At 38.1% G+C, this 17330-nt stretch overlaps 1 protein-coding gene across 1 annotated transcript in view; it reads left to right on the top strand.

The window, feature by feature from the left end:
• CNN3 (calponin 3) overlaps window positions 1-17330 on the top strand; it is a 34764-nt gene that overhangs the window by 13716 nt on the left and 3718 nt on the right. Inside the window, exons 2-5 of the mRNA XM_072644068.1 lie at window positions 12442-12563; window positions 12789-12855; window positions 16288-16425; window positions 16763-16879. Coding sequence (XP_072500169.1) covers window positions 12442-12563; window positions 12789-12855; window positions 16288-16425; window positions 16763-16879 — 444 coding nt within the window. The remainder of the gene's footprint in view (window positions 1-12441; window positions 12564-12788; window positions 12856-16287; window positions 16426-16762; window positions 16880-17330) is intronic.

Here is a 17330-nt window from a genome sequence, read left to right as displayed (position 1 = left end):
AAATTGCTTAGCTTTCTAGTCAAAGCCATAACTCCCCAAGAACCTCCTTTCCAATATAGTCAACAAGCGGCCATCCACATACACCCTTGACCTAAAAGCTGCTTAAGAGAGAAACCTACTTATGGAAGACTCATCTGTGACTCTTGATTTGGAAAGGGTAAAGTAAAGCAATTGTAGTTGAGAGGGAACTGAAAATTCAGAGAAGTGTGTGTGACACACATGCTGTTTGAAATAAATCCAGGTCCCTAAGACCAGAATGATTATATTCTGTGAAGTGAAGGAATTGGAACATAAGATTATAGGCGGCTTGTTGTTACAGTGTATAAAGAAAGCACAGGCCTTGGAGTCTGCAAGACTTGAATTAGAATCCTGCCTCAGACAATTGCTACCTGTATGATTCTGTGGCCAAGTCACTTGACCTATATTTTCTCTCCATAAAATGGAGATAATAATAGTACTTAACTTTCCAGGATCAAGTGTATTAACACCTAACTACAGGTAAGTGGTGCAGTGAATATAGGACTGGACTTGGAATCAAAAAATCCTGAGTTCAAATCCAGCCTGAGACATTTAGTAGCTATGACTGGGGTAAGTCACTTAGCCTCTACCTCAGTTCCCCCATGCTGTAAAATTAGGATGATAATAATAGCACCTACCTAACCTCTGCATTTTGTAAAGTGCTTCACAAATCTTACAAGTGCTATTGTAAATGCTAGTTGTTACGATGTATTCATCACCTGATCTTTATCATTGATCAGTTATTCTTGTTTCTTCCAAGGAATCTTGAATGAATTTGTTGTGTAGATTCTTAGTCTCTCTGGAATCAAGTGTTCTTTCTTAATTGACAAACAATAAATATAGTTGAATTGTGAATTTAATTGTGAAATAGTATGTGAACCATTGATTGTACTGCAGAAAGAAAATGTACTTGTTCCTACTAATACTTTCATCAGATGCCCTCTGTTTATAGATGATTCAATTATGATTCAATTTTTATGTAGGTAAGAGAGAAGACACATGTATTGGTTGCCTTTTTCAGTATCAGTGTGCCAATTTTTAAAAATTATAACAGCTAACATTCTAACATTTATATAGTATTTACTATGTATCAGTATTGTGCTAAGTATTTACAATTGTTATCTCATTTGGTCCTTACAACAACCCTGGCAGGTAGGTGCTGTCATTATCCTTATTTTGTCATTGAGGAAAGTGAGGCAAGCTGAGGTTAAGCAACTTTCCCAGGGTCTCACAGCTAGTGTCTGAGATCTGATTTGAACTCTGGTCTTCTTGAGACCAGGCCTAACATTCTATTCACTGCTCCACCTAGTGGCCTGTTCCATTTTGTTGTCTTATAAAGTATAGCTAGGAATATTTTAGGGAATGAGATCTTTGTCTTTGACCTCCTTAAGGTGTGTAACAGTAATAGCATATATAAAAGTGTGTGTGTGTATGTGTGTGTGTGTGTGTGTGTATGTGTGTACATCACATCACTTTGAGGTTTATGAAGCATGGTATATATGATTTAATTGGATTTTACTAATAATAAAGGAGGAGGTTGATTGGATTTATGATCTCACTGATAGAGGGAACTCCTAGATAAGGTAGCAGTGAGAAATTTAGTGACTTCCCAAGGGTTACATAGTCAGCATGTGTCAGAGGTGGGACCTGAACCCAGGTGTTCATAGCTTCTGTTTCTTAAAGAAAGTATAGGATTAGGAGATCATCCACATTATGGATTTTAGGGTTCTGGAGCTAGATGAAAATAATGAAGGATTCAGCCTTCCTAGTTGTCCATGATGCCTTTGAATCATTCCTCATCCTTGAGTCTGAATGATAGATTTATATGAAAAGGTTGGAAAAAAAAAAAAGATTGTGTACTGAAAGAGTTTATCCCTTATATACTGAAATGTTTATATCCTTTCAAAGAAAAATCTGTAGATTCCCATCCTCCATTGTAAAAATACACAAAATGGTTCCAATAAAACAGGCTTAAGTCCAGGAGAGGCATAAGGCAGTGTGAAACAGATTGTTTCCCCATGCAATCATGTGAAAAGCTTATTTTTCTTTCTTTCTTTTTTTTCTTAACAAAAGGTTCCTCTTAAACACTAAACATTATTCTTTTTGGCTTTATTTTTAACATTTAGGTTACTCAGTAAAAGGATAAGTGGTTGAACTTAGGACATAAAAGTGTCAGGTATAGAGTATTTGTACTTGATATATAAATTTACAATTTATTCATATAAATTTTAAATATATGAGCAGTCTTATATTTCATACAAATGTAATACATGCCAAAATAAACATGGACTCTAGAAACATTTTGATTAGGAAATTAAGATATATAATGTGGCATGAGTGACAGTACATAATTTGGTGCAGCACACTTATAATCTTCTCTTTCACTTTTATATGCTGCAAACCAAAAAAAGGCAAAAAATATATTTACAGTTTAGAAGTATTGATTTCAAAATATTGGAAGAAATCAGAGAATAGGATTAGAGTACGTTATTCAGGATATTCTGTCTATATCACTTCTGGCCCTTTTCTGAAGGAGCTTTCTGTCAAAGAGGCATTTTTATTATAAAAATGGTTAATTTACAATTGTCTTTACTTTGTTGGTATGTTATATATAATATATATCTCCCAATAAGCAGAACTTTGGTGCAGGTAGCTTTTAATCTTGAAAGTATTAGCTTTGGTTGTTTTGAATTTTTCTGTGATTAACTGACATAGTGACCTGAAGGAGCCTGTACTTCTTGTACTTGGGTTCACAAAATCAACTCTATTTGGAGGCAGTGTGGATAGGCAGTAATTTATGTGAGAAAACTTTGAGGTCATGTGATAAAGAACCCCCAAAGAGACTTTTGCAGCGATTTCAATAAAATGCCCATTTTGTCCTGCCCTGCAATCCGTATTTGGAGAATTGATGTCTAAGGGTGTGAAAAGTGTCCTACATGGACTGTGTGATTGGAAGAACGGTAGTTCAAAGAAAGAAGTGTAGGGGGCATGCAGAAGCAGGAAGAAATATTATTTTGGCTTCAATATTTGAAGGATTGTTGAGGTTTATTAGGTTTTCATAGCCTAGGCACCTTGCTCATCTTTCTGTCCTCCCACCACCAACACCGTTCACAGGCTTTTGGAATGGAAATGAGGAGGAAGAAGAGAACCTGCAGAGGATTGCCCTGATTGGTCTTATGTACACCCCAGGACTTCTTGGTCCCCCTCTTTCTCTGTGGCATCTGCCTCTGGCAGCTGATGACCTGTTGTGTCAGGCAGCAGGTGCAGCCTGTGCTAAAAACTGGTTATAGTGGGGTGGGGCCAATAGGGCCCAGGTATTTTTACATTTCTTCTTGCACACCCACCAGTTGTTTTACTTGGGTATGTGGCCCCTATTTTGGAGAGTTAGGACCATATATAACATCTAGCCCAAATGCCTCATTTGTATGAGTGAAGCATTTGTACTGGTCCACAAAGAACAGTGATTTAGCCAGCTTCTCCCAGATAGTTTATGACAGACTACAATTCCTTATTCATTATGTAGCAGCACAGGGTTTCTACCTATTTTTTTTTTTACCTTTTACAAAAATGAAAGCTGCTCGTCAGAATAGAACAAGACCAGGGTTGTAGGATTTTCAGTGCACATATTTCCTCTCCTTGAATTTCTCCCGTAAAAAAAAAAAATCTTGAAAATTTCTCTCTTCAGAGCAGGAAATAGCTACATACTGAATGTTCTATGATTCTAACAGGTTCCATTTTTAATTGAAATCTAGGTAAAGTAATTACACAGTGTAATCACAATCTTATAGTCTTTCTAATAATAATAATAGTAAGAAACTGCCACTCAGAATAAGATTAACTATCATTTCTTTAGTGAAAACTTTTGCATTGTAGGTTAAGTGGGCAGACTTAAGTTTCCTCAGTTTTTGGAAGGTTTCCCGAAATCTGCCAACTCTATAGCAACAGTTTGAGATGCCCTTTGGGGTTTATAGCATAGATTATGTTAAATAAGATCAAAAGTATGAACATTTAAGAATCTACTGAATATCTTTCAATACTCTATTTTAGTATTTTTAAAATTTCTATCCCCAGCACCTTTACAATGTCTTCTTAATAATAGACATTTAATCTGTCAAGTGGAGGTAACTGGGGCTTTTTTTAGTACATTTAAATAGTTAAGTCTCAAGTATTTTAAAATCCTAATGATTTCAAAACTTTCTTCTAAATAAATATTAGGTCTTTGAGGTGCATCATTTTGTTACCAAGGTTTTCAGAATAATGTGGATTCATCTCGCAGTCACTGAAGAGATTTGAAGTTGTTCCCAATAATCTAAATCAAACCTATTTAGAAATACTGGTTTTATGTATGTAAAGACCAACCCTTACCGTATAGCGGGATACGCATTGGATTAGGATGCAGGAGAACTGAGTTCTAGTTCTGGTTTGTTAGCTAACATTGGGGAGCCTCTGGGTAAGTGACTGCACCTTTCCGAACATTTGTAAAATGAGGAGTTGGTCAATAGATAACATTTAGGTTCCTTTTCAGTTCTTATGCTATGTCTAAAAAATATGTCTATTATACATCCAAGTTCTTGTCAGGGCTTCTATTTGTGTTACAAGCACGTAGATTTTGTATATGAACACTTCTTTACTATAATGGAAGTTTGGACCAATATGTAACCAATATTTGATTCTTTTGAGGTTTATTATTGGTCTTCTTTCTCCAAGCCCTCTGCTTTTCCAACTTCTCCAGTTTTCCTCCCTTTCAGCTGTCTTTTGGGGACATTTGAGGTGGTGTGACAGTGTAGAGAACACTAAGCCATAGTTGGCCAAACCTAGATTCTAATCCGGGCTCCACCACTCAATAGCTTGGGGGATGCTGGGCAATGGGCTATTCAGTTTCCATAGTGCTCATTTCCTTCATCTGTAAACAGGAAGCTTAGACCAGAATCAGGGGTTGGCAAATTATGGCTAGCCTTGGCAATCTGTTGTTTTAGTACTGCCCACAAATAGAGTGTTTTTTAAATAATGTTTGTTTCTGTATTTGAAAAAGCAGGTAGCCTGGACTAGATAAATCTCAACAGCCTTTCTTTCTACCTGAAGATTTAGTTAAAATTAGGTGTGATTTTTTTTTTTATTATTATTTGTGCCGTACCTAGCCCCCAAAATAACATGTACTCTTAAGATAGGTGATAACATTTAACTTGTAGCATAATTTGACCTTTCAAACCACTGGACCTTTTAAAATTTCTTATTCTAGTAATAAGCAAGTCTTAAACTTCATTCATTGCCATGTCAATGGCCATGGCATCTTCTCTCTGGTGGCAGGAAGAGACGTTTGTGGCAGTTGGCATTCCAAGTTGCACATTTTCACTATGGAAACAATGTTAAAAATCTCTTCAGAGTGAAGTATCAGCTTCTGCTAAAATATAGCTCTAAAAAAATGGGTAAGTCCTATTTTTAGTACTAATTAAACATACATCCCATATGAAAAAAATGAATTTTAAATTCTAAACAGCAAATTTTGTTTCCCCATGGTTATAACTTTGCCCCACCCTCATGGGAGATGACTTTACCTTCCTCTTTACTAAGAAGTTTTGGCTGGAAACTCCCTCAGTTCCTCTGTTTTATGCCCTCACCCCCCCTGCTTGCTTCCCAAACGCCACCTAGTGCTGGTGAGGGTCCAGCAGGAGCAGGTGCCTGCCTTCTATGCTAGCTGGGCCTCCTTGAGCCCCTGGCCTCCCTTTTATCATTAAAGGGCACATACCAGAGACGGTACTTGAACCTCAGGTCTTCACTCCAAATCCAGAACTCTTTCCGCTCTACTGTCATGATTCTCTCTGGGCGTGTGTTTAATGGATTGTTTCCTTTTGTTCTCCACAGGGTTTGCTTCTGCTTCCATTGGTAGGGCACATCTGGTTCAAAAATGGCTCAGGCAGACCAAGTCTCTGGTTCTACAGCATTGCAACTCTGAGCTGTCTAGGTCACCCTGCTTGTAACATCCACAGCCATTTCTTTGAATTGTCATTCTCCTAGACTCTGAGTGTCATCTTTCACCTTCTGACAAAACCCAGACTTCTTTGGGGGGGAGGGTAACTTATTAGCTTTTGAGATCCTTGAGGGCAGGGGCATTTTTTTAAATCTTTATAGCCTCAAAACTTAGTATGATGTCTGGCAAGTAGGTGCTAAATGAATACCTGCTGACTTCATTCAGTATGTATTAATGGATTATAGTTTTATTTTTTGTTATACTTCTTTCTATGTGTGTTTTATCTCCCTACTAAGCTGTATACCTCCTGAGGTATAAACTGTCTTAATTTTAAAAATTTAATTGATTGATTTCATTAATGGTGGTATCTGAGCTAACCTGGAGGAAAGAAAATTTCAGCAATTAGAATTTGTAGCACTCATGTATTCCAGATATGCACAAACGTTTGGAGGTTGAAAGTTAAGGGAACCCCTCAGTTCTGTGGAGCATGAATAGAGAAAGTGGAAAGAGGAATACAGTTTATGAAAGAAGACTGGTCTACAACACTAGGTTAGGACTAAATTGTGTGGAAGGCCTTGAATCCAGGCTTAAGCAATTGTATTGGTTCCTAAAGGCAATGAATAGATTATTATTGAAAATTCTTGGGAAAAAAAGGCTGGGTATTGAAAGGTTTGTGTAAAGGCAGAAGGACAGGCAAGAGGGAGCTATCGAAGCTTCTTGTCATAGGTGCGCTTTAGCAGCATCCATCACTGTGGCAACTGTGGGAAGATAAATTGGAGGAGAGGATGCTGTGGCAACAGTCAGGGGAGAAGTAACGAGGATGTCTGAACTCCACAGTGAGTAGAGAAGTGGTAGGAAATGTTAGGGAAGTGCTACAAGATCTGGCAACTGATTGATTGATGGACTTCAGGAGGAGGGAAAGTGAAGAGGAAAAGACTATCAGGTTGTGAATGTGGGTGATTACAAATACACTGGTGGTGACCTCAGTAGAAGTTCTGTTCAGAAGAAGGGAGGGCTTAGAGGGACCACTAAAAATGAGGTCCTTTATTTTATTTTATTGGGGGGGGGGCATGTAAAATTTTAGATGCCCATGGCAAGTCTGGGCAGAGATGAGATATATTAGGAAATAATTGAAGGAAGACTCCTAATGGATGTGAGGAGAGGATTGAGTTAGACACAAGATGTCGTTTACTAACCTGGGGGCCCCCCAGCAACCCAGATTGTACAAAGTTAATGTTTTTCTAAAGTATTTAAGAATTTTCTTAATAAATGTCCTAATTTTGTGATTTCTTGTTAAATGGCTAGCATTTAAAAACAAACCAAAAACCTCTGACTTTTTTTAAAAGCCATTTTCTCACATCACTTTTTAAAGGATACTTATTATATTTAGCTGTATTTCTTTGTGGACAAAAAGCTCCAATCTTTCTAAGATTGAGAATAATTAGAAATATTTAGGAAGCAGAGTAAAACAAGCTTTCCATGTGAGTTGTCTGCATAGTAAAACATGGCCAGTCCACAAGCATTTATTTAGTGCTTACAACCAGGCACTGTGTTAATCCCTAAGAATACAAAGAAAGGCAAAAATGCTGTTGCTGTGCTAGAGAAGCTCCCATTCTCCTGGGGGAGATGACATACAAATAATGCTGTACATGCTGGACATGGTACTGTGTAGGTGGGATGGGACCTCAGAGGCAGGCCCTAGCAGCAGAGGAAGAGCCTACTGCAGAAGGCTCCATGTCTTTAAAGGAAGCCATCTGGTCTAAGATGTACACAGAAAAGAATCCCTGTGTAGCACTTTGATAAGCCGTCAGCCTCCGGTTTCCAGGAAGCTTCTCCTGCCATCAGGCCTCATCTGGCTTCTTTGTAGCTTCCACTCACTGCTTCTGGACCTGCCTTCTGGGCCAGTCCCTCTTCCACATCCACGATAGCTCTTCAGATACCTGAAAACAGCTGTTGGGTCTCCTCCAAGTATGACTTGGAGTAATTTTCCACTATTATCCATTAGCATTTTCTGAATGAATAAATCTGTATTTTAAATCAATATTTGTCTTTGCCTGCTAGGCGTGGAGATTGATAGATGAAGCAGTTTGGAGGTTCTCTTGTCTCTTGATCTATTTGTGGTCATGCGTTACATCAGTTAAAACACTGGGTTGCTAATAGAGATTATTGCACTAGGGAACAATTCACATGCTGGAATTGTAGGTTTACTGCTGACAAGGCCCTTGGAGCCCATCCGGTTTAGTCCCCTTCATTTTACAAAATGAAGGGAAATAGCTTGCCCAGGTCACAGCCAGTGTCTAATGGAACATTTGAGCCTAAAGTAGTCCTGACTCCAAGTCCAGTGCTAGAAGTACTCCAGTTTCCTAGTTGGAGTTATTTTCATTACACATGTGCCCCATAAGACATCCAGCCACATGCCACATTCTGGGCTTCTGGAGGGTTTTTTTCATTGGTTTGCTCTGATGGAGTGTTAGGCAGTTGCTTTTGAATAATGTCGATTCTCATTGAGAAGGTTCTATTGTTGCTGTTTGTCATTTGTTCCTAAAGACGACCTAATAATATTAGGAATGTTGATTGATGCTCATGATGCCACGACTTGCAAGTGAATTGGATTTAAGTGAGGGAGGACCGTGCAAGGTCACCAGTCTCACTTTCTCCTCTGGAACTATCTGGGTCCAGTGGCCAGATAAAGATCAGGATTGTTGGAGATTTGGGCCCTTCCCTACCCCACTCACCCCCCACTGAGGTTTGTAATCAGTGCAGTAATTTGCCTGAACTTAAACAGCTGTTAGCAAGTGTTTGGGGAAGGATTTGAATCCAGAGCTTTCTGACTCCTTTGGTACTGTACCCATTGCACACTACCCAGCTGCCTAACAGCTATTAAGTTTCTCATTTGGGATTATTCCTTTCTAAAACTAGAGTCCTACATTTCCTTTGAGAAATTATTATAGTACTTTGAGCATGAGATGGTAACAGATTTCATTTAAATAAGAAGGTAGCTTATCAAATGATCTCTTAATTGTGTCAAGGTAGTCATTTCCAACATTGGTTTCCTTGGTTTAGTATGTTTTGTTCTGGTCCAGCCATTCTTTTCATCTTCTTGAATGCCATTTCTATTATTTCAAATAGTACTTTGGGAACTAAGGTGTTAAGAATATAAAAATGGAAAGTTTTTTTTGTTTTGTGACTTTTCTCTTTGTCTTCTGTCCAGTTTCATCTAAGAAATGCTCCAAAGATGATGTGGCTTATATGGGTTTTACATCAATTTTATTACTATAGATTTATTTTCAGTTCCACTAGTTTTACCTGTTTTGTAAGGCAATACTCAAAAAAACCCAAAAAACCAAAAACACTGAAGTTGAGAGTTGAAAAGGGTATCAGCAGCCACCTAGTTGGGAAAGGTAGGAGGTGGAGGTGAGAAGAGAAAACAATTTAGGCATAGGGGAAGAAGGGAAGGAAACAAGCAAAGAAATAGGTGGTAATGGTGTGCCCTGTGTGACGAACAGCCACTCAGCCAGTATACCTGGCTCCTGGAAGGGGGTAGGAAAGGTAGGAATGGGATAGGTTATGAAGTGCTTTAAATGCTGGAGGATCCTGGAAGTAATAGCAGGCCACTAGAGTTTGCTGAGTTAGGGGGTTGATGTGGGTAGACCTTTACTTTTATTAAAATCACTTTAGTGATTTAAACCTTACGTAGTCATCCGTCACTTAATTTAGTGAAAAATGTTTTGGAGTAAGGAGAGACTTTGAATCTGTGAAGCCTGAAATGTGGCTATTGCCCTAATCTAGAATATTGGCTATTTAGTCATTTCAGTTTGAAGCCGTAATGCTGATGTGACTCATTTACTTCTTGATAAAGAATCAAGAGCAAGGCAATTCTAGTAGAAACCTAACACCATAAGGGATGCTTTACAGAAATTAGATAAAACAATTAACTTGGAGGCATAAGATAGAAAATCAAGGGAGAAATAATTTTTAAAAGATAAGAATAAAGAGGTAATGACCCTTCCAGCCTTCAGACTATTTTATGAGGAAACAGTCACCAATATGATTTAGTACTGGTTAAAAAACAAATATGTAGGTCAGTGGAACAAATTAAATAAGGGAGAATCGGAAATTACATTGGCTTCCCCTATTAGAATGTGAGTTCATTCAAGCAGGGACTATTTTGCCTTTTTTTTGTCTTCTCAGCATTTAGCATAGTGCCTGGCATATAGTAAATGCTAAATAGATGTCACCTGATTGGCATAAAGTCTACAAAGAAATAACAGATGTGTGATTGAAGAATTACAATAGCATACACATTCATTAGGACTATTAAAAAAAATCCACCCCCCAAAATTAGACATATCCAAGATGTTGTTTTCAATCATTTCAGTCATGGTTTTTGCAGCTGAGATGTTGGAATGGTTTGCCATTTCCTTCTGTAGCTCATTTTACAGATGAGAAAACTGAGGCAAGCAGGGCTACCAGGGTCATACAGCTAGTTAAGGGTCTGAAGCTAGAGATAAGACTCGTCTTCCGGACTCCAGGCCCAGCTCTCTATGCACTGGGCTACTTAGCTGCCCTGTCCAAGGGGTGTGTATATGTGTGTAAGTAGTTAATAAATACATATAAAATGAATAGCCTTTCCCTAATAGATAAATGGTCAGATGATATGAACAACCAAGTCTGCAAAGTATTCACAACCACATGAAAAAATGCTCCAGATCGCAAATAATAAGAAATAGGAGAAATGAAAATCAAAACCGCCCTGAGGTTTCATTCCACAATTAGAAAATTGGTGACAAATTAGAAAAAATGATGACAAGAATGTTGGAGCAGTTATGGAAAGCTAGGAACACCACTGCATTGTTGGTGGAGCTGTAAAATAGTATGATCATTTTGGAAAGCAATTTTAAATTATGCAAATAAAGTGACTGATATGTCCTTATCCTTGAAACCAGAAACTCCATTACTGCTGTAATATCCCAAGGAAGCAATTGATAAGGGGAAAAAATACTCATATGCTGCAAAATATTTATAACGGCACTTGTTATTATAGCTAAGAATTGGAAACAAGTAGATGATACTTGAATGACTGAACAAATTGTGGTATGTGAATGTAATGGAATGTTACTGTACTCTAAGAAATGATGTGATGAACACACAGAAGCATGGAAAGAGCATATGAACTGATACAGTCAATAAGCAGAACCAAGAAAATAACGTGCACAGTGACTTGTAACAATGTAAATGGAAAGAACGGTGACACACCAAAAAATCACAAGCAAATGTAACAAAATTAAAAAGATTGAGTGGGGCTCAACCTCCACTGCTTGGTAGAGATGGGGAGGTCCACAGATCAAACAGTTGTGTTGATTTTTCTCTGTCCTTCTCCAGAAAATACTCTTTGTCATTTGGGCTAGCCCTCTTGGGAAGGGACAGCTGAGAGTTGCATAGGGTAATATTTAAAAAACAAGACCCAAAACTATAAAGATGGGAAGTGAAAACAGCACCTAAATTAGTTTTGCTTAAAAGAACTTAGCTGGATACTATGGTTTGCTTTCAAATCAAGTCCTTATTTTGCTTATTTTATTTGTATTTGTTGAGATCATTTGATAATTTAGATTTTTATTTGCTGACTATAGTACTAGTTTCTTTGGGCACAGCAGGGGTCTTCTGTGGAAAAAACTGAACTTTAGTGTCTTGAAGTGTTATGTCCCATAAATTTAGGTACTGTATGCATAGTAGAAACTCATCATTTGTTGAATGGATAAAAGAGAAACTGCTTAGCACAAAGGTAACCTAAGTGTTTTTTCTATTTAAACTGGCAAATATAGTTTGAGGGTGTGGAATTTATCCTGAACTTAGTGAAAAAGTACTTGATTGATAACTGGCTATCTAGCTCTCTATATTACTTGTACATTTTCATTTTGGTGCCCATATGAATTTGGCTTTAAATTTTTGTATGACTGAGTATTTTATAGAAAAAATTTTTCTTTAATTTTGTTCCTTTTTTCTACCATAAATCATCACATGTTCGGAAGGCAGAAGCTTTGTTTGAATTCCACTTGCACTAGTTATTAATTGAGTCGCTGTACAAAGAAATAATTTTACTGGCCTGAATCTATTTCCTGATTTAGTATTATGGTTTTTGCATTTTTAAATCCATTTTAGTGATCATTTTTGGAATTTTTGAGTTCCCTTTTTTCTCCCTACCTCTAGCCCCTCCCCCATCTTTGAGAAGGCAAACAATATATCATTTGTACATATAAAGTCATGTAAAACATTAAAAATTATAGTTTTTTAGCTCAATTACTATGTTTTCTGACTGGACCATCAATTGAAATATCTAGGGTAAACTGCTGCATAGTATTAGCTTTAATCTTAATGGGTAATAACAAGCTAGTCAGTGCCAGCATTTTCTTGAAGTCTTTAAAATTAAATTCTAAAATGTCTTATCTGTTTTACAGATTGCCTCCAAATATGACCATCAGGCAGAGGAAGATCTTCGCAACTGGATAGAAGAAGTTACAGGCTTGAGTATTGGAACAAACTTTCAGCTGGGCTTAAAAGATGGCATAATCCTCTGCGAGTAAGTGTACATTCACCCAGGGGATTTATTCCTGATAGTCCAGGTTTCTCTGCTTTCCTCCTTTTTCTTAGTATGACCTGTTTTTTTCTTTGCTCCAAGTTGGAACTCTTGAATTTCATGTAGTCCTTATATTTCTGGTATTTGCATTGTGGTTAAACTTTAAAAAAGACAAGATTTGGGTGTTTATATTTTTGTTGAGGGTTTTTTCTCCCTTTTTCTTTTCAGACTTATAAACAAGCTCCAGCCAGGTTCGGTGAAGAAAGTTAATGAATCTTCATTAAACTGGCCTCAGGTAAGTAAGATAATGCAAGATAGAAGTAATGAACATAATGAACACTTGCAAGTTAGGTTTCAGTGTAGCTATTTTGTCAAAAATTTGAGGAAGCATTTCCTTTTACCAGGAGTTAAGTATTCCTAGACTTTATGGTTATAGAGCTTTCAAAACTCTGGCTGTGGTTTGAAATAAGCAGCCCTATAAATAGGCATAATAGGGTTTGTTGATGAGTGAGATAGGTGAGGTAGGATGCAGTATTCTATGTGGATGTATGAGTAAATGTGCAGCTGTCACATGACACACTCCTTTTTACTGGTTCTTTTGTGGATGTAGGGAACTCAAGGAAGAAGCATTCATGTGCATGTCCTTCATCAGTGCAGAGAGGCGCTAGCTCTGTGACTGGAAGTCCTGGAAAGGTGCTTGGGCTTGGTTAAGTGGCTTCCTAGAGTCCTGTAGCAGTCTGGGGTTGGAAGGAGTTAGGCTGAGCCCTTGGCCTTCACTGCTGGAGGGCATATTGTTTATTCTTTGCTGCCTCTGCACTAACAGGCAGCATTCAGACATGTTTTGGAAATTGTAATAAACCACATAGTAATTTTAATTTTGCCTGATAAATGTCCAACTCCTTGGAAGTGTGGAAGGACCTATCTCTTTGAGTAGTTAAAGTTTTATTCCTCAATGAGTCCAAATCTTTTTTCCTCAAGTTTACTTTTTCTTTTATGTACTTGAAGATTTGTGACCAGAGGCCTTCAACCATCCCTCAAATTAGAAATTCCCTTGTCATTCTGGTGCTTCTTCTAAGCAAAACTCTATTTTGCAAATATTCCTTTTCAAATGCAGATCTCAGAATTGAACACAGACATCTGATCTACTCTTCTCCATCTCTGTTTTCTCACATACACACACACACACACATTTTGAACACTGATGACAGCCTCTGATTTTAATGTCTCATTAGCAATCATGACTCACAGATGAGGCTTTATTTAATTAACCCTCCTAATTCTGTAGCATATGAAAAGTTGGAACACAAGTATAGCTGGTATAAAAGTAATCACTTGTCATGTTAGACTGAGTCTGTCTGTCCTCCCAGCCATCAGGATATTGTTAATGCTGTCTTCCAGATTTATCATATGCATCTTTAGTGAGTCTGTCTAGTTTATCTTCTTTGAAATGCCAGTCGTTTCCTCTGATCTCCAATATCGTGCTTGTTGTGCAGACTGGAAATCTCAGCCCACACTGATTACTAGACAGAATTGATCTCACTTGATCTTCACAGTCAGCCAAGGCAGTAGTAGTTGCTGTTATTATCTCCATTTTATAAAAGGGGGTAACAGGGAGGCAGACGGTAGTGACTCGCCCAGGCTCGTGCTGGTAAATGTCTGAGGCTGTATGTGGCCTTAGGTTTTCCTGCTTCTGGGCAGGCACAGATGGTGCAGCAATCTACCCTGCTGCCCCTTTTCTAGTCCCATTGCCTCTACCCCACATCAGATCCTCATTACCTTGACCAGTACCCTCCTGTTGGGGTTCCCTTTTCTGTCACAGTCCTCCCCCTCTCTTCTAATCTAGTTTATTCAGTACTCCCAGATTTTCAGAAGCACCATTCTACTTATTTTATTACATGGCTTCCTTTGCCCACAGAACAGAGTCTCCAAACAGGAGCCCCTCATTTCTGTTACCTGTGCTGCCCCAAATGGGCCTCACCTATTTTGTTTCCACCTGAAATGCTGTTCTTTTCCTTTGTCTGCCTCTGCCTATCAAGAGCTTATTCAGCTCAATCGTGTGCCCTTTCCTTTGTGAAACTTTCCTTAAATTCTTTGAGTTCTGACGCTAAAGGATGTTGGACTGACCCAGTTTCAAAGAGTTGTCTTTAATACTTAGATTTTGATTTGATGATTTTATATCTTACATGGTATTAGTAGGTGCTACCTAATGTTGCTATTATTTGTGTGTTTATATCCCTTTAGAATAAGTCCCTGTCTTCTATCTTGCCCATTATGACCAGTATGTAGTAGGGGTAAGTCAAGTCAACAAGCATTTTTTTTTTTTAGCACCTACTATGTGCCCGGCACTGTGCTAAGTGCTTGTTATAGCAAAGAAAGTCAAAAGGCAGTCCCTCCTCTTAAGGATCTCAGTCTAATGGGGAGTACAACATGCAAAAAAACTCTATAAACGATGTCATACAAAATAAATTGGAGGTAACTAATAGTGGGAAAGCATTTGCATTAAGGAGACCCAGGAAAGACATCTTGTAGATGGTGAGATTTTAGCTAGGGCTTCAGGAAAGGCAGGAGACAGAAGAGGAGAAGGATTTCTCAGCAGGGAGGACAGCCAGAAAGTGTCTTATGGAAGGAATGGCAAAGAGGCCAGAGTCACTAGGTCAGAGTATGTGGTAGGAAGTTTGATGAGGTAGGAGGAATGCACCAGATACAAAGAATTTGGAGTACTAGAGGATTACTTCAAATATTTCATTCTGGAAGTGAAAAGGAGCAGCTGGAGTTTGAGTGATGGGCCAGACCTCTTTAAGATCAGTCTGATGGCTGAGTGGAGTATGGAGTATGGGGGAAAAAGACTGAAGCAGGGAGACCAACCAGTAATACCCTACAGGATGTTAAAGTCCGGAGGTGAGGCAGTGTCAGGGGAGAGAATGGGGCATGTACAAGAGACCTTACAAAGGTAAAGTCAAGAAGACCTGACAACAGATTAGATATGAACAGTGAGACAGTGTAGCAACAATGATGACACTTGGTTGTAAGCCTGGATGACTGAAAGGATGGGTGATGATGCCTTAATACTTACAGGGAAGGTAGGAAGAGGGGGAAATAGAAAAGTTGAGTTTGGTACGTAACTACGTTTAAGAAAATGTCATCCAGTTTGGGATGTCCAGTAAGCAGGCGGTTGGAATTCAAGTCTGGGTGTTGGGAGAAGGGCTAGGGCTGGATAAATCCGAGAGTCAGCATAAAGATGGTAATCATCAAGAAGGGGGCCCATTACGGTACTTGGGGGACACTTACTATTAATGTCGGGAATGAATTGGGTAGAAAATTTTTTTTAAAAGCAAAATAAAATAAAACGTGCTTCACAGAATAATGTTTTTGAATGCCTAAAATAAAATATGTAGAATTACAAAAGAAGCAAAACATTGAAATGTCATTAGCAAAGAAAATGTTGGAAGTTCACAGACTCTACCCACAATGAATTAGTGTTCCAACTCTCCCACATCTTTTCCAACATTTATCATCTATCTGTTTTGTCATGTTAGCCAATCTGATAGGGGTGATGTGGTACCTCAGAGTTGTTTTGATTTGCATCTCTCAGTAGTGATTTAGAGCATTTTTTCATATGACTTTAGATAGCTTTAGGCAGATTTTTTTTTTTTAAACTAATGCCTAGGCATCATGCCTTAGACTATTTAGTTCCAGAAGTTTAACTTGACTGTCTTTACTTTTTCAGTTGGAGAACATCGGCAATTTTATTAAAGCCATTCAGGCTTATGGTATGAAACCGCACGATATCTTTGAAGCAAATGACCTTTTTGAGAATGGAAACATGACCCAAGTTCAGACTACACTGGTAGCTTTAGCAGGTCTGGTATGTATATGTCTATTAACTAGAATAAACTAACTGTTGGTGACAGGCTACAATACTGAAGGTTTGGGGAAAATAACTTCCAGCAGAAAAATGAACTGCTACAGAGGAATCCTGTAATATTAGTATGACTTGATCAGAGAATTTGTCTCATATTTCACAAATCAGGTAAAATGTAGTGATGTTTACCTTTTAAAGAAATTTATACATATGCTTTGATACCTTTAATTCTTCCAGGTATAGTATCATTTTTCCCCTTCCATTGTAAGATTCTAGTGGTGTAACTTCTAATGGTAAAGTTTTAAGTGGTTGTTTAAATATGTTTTTATATTACACCTAGGCTAAAACAAAAGGATTCCATACAACAATTGACATTGGAGTCAAATATGCAGAAAAACAAGCAAGGCGCTTTGATGAAGGAAAACTGAAAGCTGGACAAAGTGTAATTGGCCTACAGGTAAGGTGCACGTAACATTTGATATGTGCTTCCTAGTGTACATTTTTGTTCCCCTATGCAAAATAGTTTTTATACATTTAGGAGGTAATAATGTTATCTGTCATGCTGCTCAGGTTTATTTCCATAACAACTAAGGAAATGGGCCTGGGGAGGTGGGAGGTAGGACAAAGACAGTCATAAAAAGGCTCTTTATAGATGGTTGGATGGTCCAAACTAGAGAGCTCCCCTGAAGTATTGCCCAGTGAGGTAGTGAGGTATGACATGTAGAAGGTAATGTTTACCTGAAAATGAAGCTTGAGAAGTTGGAAGGGTGACTGCTTATATTGTGACTCACTCCCTCCTAAAAGACAATATTTGAAATTTATTAGGTGTGTTAACTAAAGCTGGTGGTGTTTACGGAAATTCATTTTGCAAAGTTTTAAACTCATGCAAGTAATAAAAGTGTTTTTTA

Source organism: Notamacropus eugenii, chromosome 2 (genome assembly GCF_028372415.1).
Source record: "Notamacropus eugenii isolate mMacEug1 chromosome 2, mMacEug1.pri_v2, whole genome shotgun sequence".
Taxonomy (NCBI): Eukaryota; Metazoa; Chordata; class Mammalia; order Diprotodontia; family Macropodidae; genus Notamacropus; species Notamacropus eugenii.
This window is presented reverse-complemented; position numbering and strand designations above follow the sequence as displayed.